An 8,320-nucleotide genomic window follows, 5' to 3' on the forward strand; every position below is an offset into this window, starting at 1 on the left:
AAACTGGTCTCAGTGCTCCCCTGACCCACCCACCCCCACCAGGGCAGACTGATCCCGAGGCGGGTGGGCTGGAAGGGGTCTCCTGAGCCTTGGAAGTATTTGCAAAGGATTCAGGTCAATAACATGGTGTCAGTGATAAGCTAGACTTTCTAGGAGTTCCCTTTGCATTTATGGCAGCCAACATGGGAATCTGCTATCAGCCGCTCCCCAGTAGAAACCGTCTTTCTTCCACACAACTGTTCATGAATTTCAGCCCTACTCTACTTTAAAAACAATGAAATAAACCTTCCTCGAGGACGCTTTCTCTGAATCATCTTTTGGATCCCTCTTCTTGTGACTACGCCAGTGATTCCCTCCCTTTCCTTCCCAGCATGTACCATAAGTATCTCTGACTTTTCTATAACTGCCCTGGAGGATGCGTCCTGCTCTATTTTGTTTATCACTACATCTGTGACTAGCACAGTTGTCGTCCCATAAATATTTGCTGAATCAATAAATGAATGAAATTGACCCAATTCTTCAAAAGAGAGAGCTATGGCTGCCTCCAAAAGTATCATTATTACTGAATCATAATAGTTACAATGTGCTTTCTATCTTGTATGTGGCTGATATCACTTGTCTCAAATTATTACAATAATTGATAACTCCTCCCCACCCCCCACCCCCCACCCCCAGAAAAGAGTTACTGTGTCCTTCTTCAGAGGGGCAACTTGGGGCTCAGGAAAGTTAAGTGATTTGCCCAAGATCAAATGGACAGTAAGTGATAGAGGCAGGATTTGAACCCAGAGCTGTCTGGCTGTAACACCAGTCCCGTTTCTCCTTTGCCTTGGTTCTTCTGCCTCTGCCTGAGTGGAGGCAACTCTGCTCTTTGCATCCCTTCAATAGGCATCTTCACTGTAAAACGCCTGCTGTGTGGTGAGAGATGATCCCAGCCAGGGCCCTCAGTGGCCCCATCACCCTGCTGCCCCCACAGTTCCTTCTCCAGACCAACCCAAACATGGTTGGGGAGTTCAAGGGGGAGGGCTCAGCATTCCCCAGTCCGGACCAGTATCTAATCAGCAGGCCTCCTCAGCATATCAACCCAAGACCACTCTAGCAATGGATGCCTGTGCCCAGTGTTCTATTTTTAACTGGTGTGAATGGGAAGAAAAACACAAGCACTAAAACCCAAAGCGCCGGTCAAGAACAGAGGATGCAGGGCACCCCAGGGCAAACTAGTGACCTGTGCCCTTCTTATGTCTCTCTGTTCCTTTCTCCCCTCCGCGATTTCGTGCCATCTTTCTGTTCCCTCCTCCAAAGTCCCAAGATCCTTCAAAATCTGTTTCCATGAAGGAGCTGATATCACTTAAACCAATGCTTCTCACACTTGAACATGCATACGAAGCAACTGGGCATCTTGCTCAAGTGCCCATTCCGATTCAGTAGTTCTAGGGCGGGGCCTGAGCTCCTGCTTTCCTCACTCATTCCTAGTTGTGCCCATACTGCTCATCCACGGGATGTGTTCATATGGTTAAAGAGGCTGCTATCTTCTTGACAAGAAACATTTGCTCTTTTAGTCTTGTCTCCACCTGGAAGGCCTTCGCTCCCAGTTTACAGATGTCCATCCCTCCACCAGCAAGTGGATAAGCTACTTTTGGCATTTGTGCCTTCATTCGGTTTGGCAGCAGGGGATCCTTTTGGGGACTAAAGACCAGACAGAGTCTGAGTTTGGGCAAACTGGGCACAACATGGAGGAGCGCTTCCTGATAGCCCCCTGGGGTAAACTTGCCCCTTCTCCAGCAAGATTTGGCCAGGCTTTCACAGCAGCCCTCCTTAGCCTCTTCCCTGGCCAGACCCTGTGCCACGCATGGGCTGGGGACCAAGGTGGCCTTGGTTACTCTCAGCTTTCTACCCTAAAGGAGCACAGCTCAGCTCCCTGAGTAAAATCATCCAGGCTGGTGGGGACTAGGCCAGAAGGGTGCTGTGTGCCAGGTGCCCCTTTCCTGGCCACCCAAATGTGCTGCTGTGGTGCCCTTTAGGCCCAGGAGGACTGCCAGGGCTCTGCTCCTCCAGCTCCCAGGCCTGGAAGATGAGAAGCTGCTGTTGCTCCCCAGCTGCCCGCTGGCCCAGCTGTCGGGACCCCTCAGCAGAGGGCAGGGTGCCAAGCCTTCCCGCTCATATGTGGCTTATTGTCTCTTAGGCTGGCGGGGCTGCGGAGGAGAGCCCACAGCATACCCAGGGCGCACCCCCACCCAGGAAGGGGGAGCGGGTGGGCTGGCGTCACTTAGTCTTCCCCTGCCCCCTACCCTTCCCCGCCTGCCCCTCCCTAGTTCCCTATTTGGCCATCCCCCTGGTTGCCCCCTCCCCTTCCTTACATGGTCTGGGGGCCCCCTGGCTGATCCTATCCCCTGCCCTTGGCTCCATGAATGGCCTCGGCGCTCCTCAGTGGTGCGAAGGCGACCAAATAAGGCAAGGTGGCCGACCGGGCCCCCCACCCCTGCCCCCGGCCGCTCCAACTGACCCCGTCCATCAGCGCACTATAAAGCGGCGCGCCGTGCGCCCGGCACCCAGCGCCCGCCGCCCGAGCCGAGCCGAGCCCGCCCCGCCGACGGTGAGTCAGCGCCAAGCCCTACGCCCTCCCTCCCGCGCAGCCATCGCCGGGGCCTGCGCTCCTGCCGCCCCGTCACTTTTTTTTTTTAAAGAACAAACTTTTCGATTTGGTTCTAAATTCTTTGTCCCGGGTCGAAACAGAAGAGGGGCGAGCGGAAGGGGAGCCTTGCGGCCCCCCACGGGGTGTATGGGTCCCTCCTTGGCGTGCTTTTCCCTCCACCTGGGGCACTGGCATGGGCGTGTGGATGGGGCCGAAGTGGGTTCCCAGTTGGTGAAAAGGCGAAAATGTAAAGGGTTGGGGAGGACCTGCTAAGGGCGGACGGTCCCTCCTTGCATCTGGGGCACAGGGTGAGCCTCCTGGCCAGGAAGCCTGAGTGGTTCTCTCCCCTTCTCTACGCACCCCCTTACCCCGGATCTCTGCAGCTTCTTCCTGCCTTTCTTTTTCTGCCCCGAGGGGAAGGGAGATGGCAGGCGCCCCACCCCCAAAACCCTCTCTGCTTGGTCCCCTCCTTTTGGGGCGCAAGAAGGCCAGCCCCGCAGGCACTGAGCGCAGGCTGCCCTACTCTCCTCAACCTGCAGACCCCGCCAAAGCTGTGCCAAGATGTGCGACGACGAGGAGACCACTGCCCTGGTATGTGACAACGGCTCTGGGCTGGTGAAGGCCGGCTTCGCGGGCGATGATGCGCCCCGCGCTGTCTTCCCGTCCATCGTGGGCCGCCCACGCCACCAGGTAAACTTTCTTGCCCCTAGGGCCTGCTCTCTCCTGGAGCAGTCCCCAGCCCCACTCCACACCCCTTCCTGCCCTCTCCTCAGCCCAGCAACCTAGGAATGTCTCACCTGACCCTCTTGTTTCCTTAACTCTTTATGTCAAATAAGGAAAAGATGGATTAGCTTCAAATCCAAGCCAAGGCAAGCAATACACCACCCTCCAACATACCAGAAATGTATACTTTCCCCGGGGCCACTTCAGAGACACAGCTCTCCAAGGGTCCAACTCCCTGTGTGAAAAGGCAACAGCTTCTGTCCTCCGCTCTTGACCTGCCTTGTTAGTCTTCTGTGTCCTCCTCCACCTCTTAGACACTTCACTTTTTTCCTTGACGTCCCTTTTCAGCCCTGTTCAAAACTTAGAACTTCTCTCAACCAACTAGGACCAGCCCACACTCTTCCTTCTTATTCACAGCCAGTTTACAAGGCTCCCAAAAGATGTAATCCATCTGCCTCCTGGCTGTTGCATTTTTAGAAGCCAGGCGTGACAGAGGTAGTAAGTGACATGTTGAGAGTGACATGCCACCTTGTTTATTGACAGAAATGCCACGCTCTCGGGCTTTGCCACCTGCCTGGCCAGCCAGGCTGCCAGGGAGAAGAGCTGTGGTCCTCAGTGTTGGTGATTGATGGGTACTCCAGGACAGCTCGAGCCGGCTGGATTTCACGGGCAGGGTGATAATGGCATACCAGCCCATCTTTTTATGTTCACTTGATGAATGTCAAAATCTTTTCTTAGGAGAAATACAGTGTGTCATTAATTCAGTCATTCCACAATGTAGTCATTTATAATCCCGGTTGACATGGGTGATGAGCTTAATAATTTCATGAAGTCATTATGCTATTTTTAAAATGAGATGAGGTTCTACTTCTTCCATGAAATAGCTTCATTCCCCTCCCCCTAGTTATAATCTAAACAATAGAATTATACCTCTTGGGGGAGGGAAGGGAAGAAGGTACTAGATTGATTTTAAATGATATTTCTAAATTGGGGTAAAATCCTATTGTTTCTTATTTCTGGTATTTATAAGACGGGCAGTTAGGTGTAAATTTATAAGGCATCAATTATATTTCTGGGCATGGTAGGAGCTTGATTTTCCCATCTTTTTCTTTTTATAGGGAGTCATGGTGGGTATGGGTCAGAAGGATTCCTACGTAGGTGATGAGGCACAGAGCAAGCGAGGTATCCTGACTCTCAAGTACCCCATTGAGCACGGCATCATCACCAACTGGGACGACATGGAGAAGATCTGGCACCATACCTTTTACAATGAGCTCCGTGTGGCCCCTGAGGAGCACCCCACTCTACTCACTGAGGCCCCCCTGAACCCCAAGGCCAACCGAGAGAAGATGACCCAGATCATGTTTGAGACCTTCAATGTCCCCGCCATGTATGTGGCCATCCAGGCAGTGCTGTCCCTGTATGCTTCTGGCCGTACCACAGGTATGTTTGGGCTGTGGGGACAGTCACTGATGAATCTCATTCTCCAGTGATTGACCTTGCTGTGAATCAATTTCCCCAAATGAAAAAGGAATGATCCCACTCCCCAGGAAGGTGTCTGTGCTAAGAGAGCTAACAATAGTACCCTGAGGCTAGTTTCAGGGAACACTTATTTGTGAGAGCTGGATGTTCTTTTAGCCAAAGTATGTGATGCCACATATTGAGGCTCTGCACAATGTATCAGCCTGGATTACAGCAGGCACTGGTATGTGTTCATACCGTCACAGCCCCTGGGCAAAAATCCCCGAAGAAAGCCCATATTCCCACCAGGGTATGAGTCAAAAAGAAAAAAGAGAAGCATGTGTAAGTTAGATGGGAGGACAGAAAAACACACGTGGATGCTTACATAATGTGCTAATGGCTGATAAGAGCATGGTCATTTGAAAGTGTCCCGGGGAAATTTTTCTACTACAATATTTTAAAGGATGAACTGTTGTGGCTCCACTATGCTCATTTTTATTCTTTGTGTGTAAGGAATCTAATTTTATTTGGACCCTCGCCCAGTGCTAGTTTCTCTTAGCCGAGATTCCATATAGGCTTCGACCTGGCTGAAGCGGCGGTATCCTCAGGGATTTACCTTGTTCTTGTCTATTTCCTCTGACAGGCATTGTTCTGGACTCTGGGGATGGTGTAACTCACAATGTCCCCATCTATGAGGGCTATGCTTTGCCCCATGCCATCATGCGTCTGGATCTAGCTGGTCGGGATCTCACTGACTACCTCATGAAGATCCTCACTGAGCGTGGCTACTCCTTTGTCACCACTGGTGAGTGTGTAATGTGTGTCTCATGTGCCACAGAGTGTCTGCTTTTTTCTTCTGCCAGCGAATCCACCTCCCTCCCCACAGCTGACTACATTCTTCAGAGCTTGACTGTGATACCCTTTATATCTGCAGCTGAACGTGAAATTGTCCGCGACATTAAAGAGAAGCTGTGCTATGTTGCCCTGGATTTTGAGAATGAGATGGCCACGGCTGCTTCTTCCTCCTCCCTGGAGAAGAGTTATGAACTGCCTGATGGCCAAGTCATCACTATTGGCAACGAGCGCTTCCGCTGCCCTGAGACACTCTTCCAGCCCTCCTTCATTGGTGAGTTGTAGGGTCTGGTATGGAGGCACAGCTTGTCCCTGGAAATCTAGGGGTCTCCCAGAGTAAAGTCTATTAAAATCAAGAAGGATTAAGGGGCTCTTGAGTTAAAAGAAGTCATAGCTTGGAGTCCCACACAGCTCACCCTCAGGTCTTGATGGCTCATTAAAGGGACGGTCATCACTGTTCTGTTGCAGTAATATGATAATGGATGACACATTGACTTCATCTCAAAATAAGAGATGAGACAGAGTAGTAACCGAATAATCCATATCTGCAGGAAAGGGACGATTACCCAAGAGTGCTGACTTATTCCACTAAGTTCTAGCACCAAGTAGCTGGACTTTCCTTTTAAGTTACTCGTTGTTGAATGCAACAACAATCCCTCTCATACTAATAACCGGACACTTACATGTCACCAAACATCCTTCCTAAGGAATGATTTCCAGGAGGAAGGTTGTCAGGATCTTATTTTAGTCCATAAATAAAAATTGCATTAATTTGACTTAAGTGTGTGTCTTATCGTTTTCCAATACATCTCCATACATCTGACGGATATAGCAAGTGTTCACTGCAAACAGGTGCTAAACACAGTTGCTCATTTCTTGGCAGTCTGTTGTGGATTAACTGTCAGCACTTTTAGAGACACCTGTTCCACAAATGCCCTGCAGTGTATCTTATAGAGGAACATATGTTTCAGAGACAAATGGTGACAGTTTACCAACACAGAGGAGTCCTGTTCTCTTCTCTCTACCGTGGCCCCCTGGCCTGAGTGCACTGTGATTTTTTTTTTGTTTTAAGATTTTATTTTTTTCCTTTTTCTCCCCAAAGCTCCCCGGTACATAGTTGTATATTCTTCGTTGTGGGTCCTTCCAGTTGTGGCATGTGGAACACTGCCTCAGCATGGCTTGATGAGCAGTGCCATGTCCGTGCCCAGGATTCGAACCAACGAAACACTGGGCCGCCTGCAGCGGAGTGCGCGAACTTAACCACTCGGCCAAGGGACCAGCCCCTGTGATTTTTTTTTTTAACTCGTTCCTAGGTATGGAATCTGCTGGCATCCATGAAACGACTTATAATAGCATCATGAAGTGTGACATTGATATCCGCAAGGACCTGTATGCCAACAATGTCTTATCTGGAGGTACTACCATGTACCCTGGTATCGCTGATCGCATGCAGAAGGAAATCACTGCCCTGGCTCCCAGCACCATGAAGATTAAGGTAAGAGCTTCTGTGGCTGGGGGGAACCATGGCAGGTCTTGGTATTCCAGGCAGACCTGCATGCCTGTCTTCTTTCTCCTCACGCTTTGCTCCCTGTCTCCTATAAACTTTACCTTTTAGCTTTTCTAGCACTTTTTCTGATTTTTCTATCACTTTTCCCAAGATAGGAGACTTTAAAAACATTTTCAAGCAGTGGATAAAAATAAACCTTTAAAGGAACAAAACCCCTCAATCTTTGAGCACATTTTAAAAGTCCCCATCTTTTGAGCTAACATCCACCATGCATTTAGCTTGTTGCCACATTATACTCCAGTTCAGAGAATTGGGGAAATTCTAGAGTCTCTGATAATGAAAATGATGAAATAGAGGAAAGTTCGTAAAACTTGACTCAGCCATATTAATTTGTGGCATGATGTAGCTCACATTACAGTGAATTAAAATCTAATATTTTTTTTCTGTGACTCTCCCCAACATCTTGTCGCTTGCCCTGCTGCTTGGAATGTCAGCGTTCACTGGAAGTTTTTGTTTTCTTCTTGCAGATTATTGCTCCCCCTGAGCGCAAGTACTCTGTCTGGATCGGGGGCTCCATCCTGGCCTCGCTGTCCACCTTCCAGCAGATGTGGATCAGCAAGCAGGAGTACGATGAGGCAGGCCCGTCCATCGTCCACCGCAAATGCTTCTAAGGTGCCTTGTCTCTCAGTCCACCTTACATTCAGGATGACAGTATCATGCTTCTTGGAGTCTTCTGAACCACCCTCCCTCATCTCTCATCCATCATTGTACAGTTTGTTTACACACGTGCAATTTCTTTGTGCTTCTAATATTTATTGCTTTATAAATAAACCAGACCAGGACTTGCAACCAACAAAAGCCTTTCATTTCTTTTTGGGGTAGGCATGGGGTGGGGCCAGTGATGGCTTCCTTCAGTCTGCGAACTCGTGTATTGGTAGCTTGGACACCATGTTACCGCACCACGAAGTTCACCAGATGAATTAGTGTGACGTTTAGCTGGGAGTTACAATACTAAATTTTGATTTTATGCTTTGGGACAGAATCATGAGTATATTTCACATCTGAAAAGTAGATTAGGTTTAGCTCCACATAAGCAAGAAACAGCCTCGGTTAACACAGTTCTTTAAGATTCGTTGCTATGGATGACA

The 8,320-nt window shown here is 49.5% G+C and overlaps 1 protein-coding gene across 1 annotated transcript; it reads left to right on the forward strand.

The window, feature by feature from the left end:
* The first annotated feature begins 2,084 nt into the window (after positions 1 to 2,084).
* On the forward strand, positions 2,085 to 8,030 carry ACTC1 (actin alpha cardiac muscle 1). Its single transcript, XM_008517322.2, has 7 exons — positions 2,085 to 2,590; positions 3,169 to 3,319; positions 4,471 to 4,795; positions 5,457 to 5,618; positions 5,748 to 5,939; positions 6,979 to 7,160; positions 7,700 to 8,030. Exons 2-7 carry the CDS (start codon positions 3,191 to 3,193, stop codon positions 7,841 to 7,843), a joined length of 1,134 nt encoding a protein of 377 aa, XP_008515544.1. The 5' UTR covers positions 2,085 to 2,590; positions 3,169 to 3,190; the 3' UTR covers positions 7,844 to 8,030.
* The last annotated feature ends 290 nt before the right edge of the window (positions 8,031 to 8,320 follow it).

This window comes from Equus przewalskii, chromosome 1 (assembly GCF_037783145.1).
Source record: "Equus przewalskii isolate Varuska chromosome 1, EquPr2, whole genome shotgun sequence".
NCBI lineage: Eukaryota > Metazoa > Chordata > Mammalia > Perissodactyla > Equidae > Equus > Equus przewalskii.

What these genes read in the sequence shown, in the direction of transcription:
- ACTC1 (XM_008517322.2), top strand. Translation starts at nt 3,191, where the DNA reads ATGTGCGACGACGAGGAGACCACTGCCCTGGTATGTGACAACGGCTCT. An exon ending in TGGGCCGCCCACGCCACCAG is followed by an intron (nt 3,320 to 4,470) that starts GTAAACTTTCTT and finishes TTCTTTTTATAG; the next exon opens with GGAGTCATGGTGGGTATGGG. An exon ending in CTTCCAGCCCTCCTTCATTG is followed by an intron (nt 5,940 to 6,978) that starts GTGAGTTGTAGG and finishes ACTCGTTCCTAG; the next exon opens with GTATGGAATCTGCTGGCATC.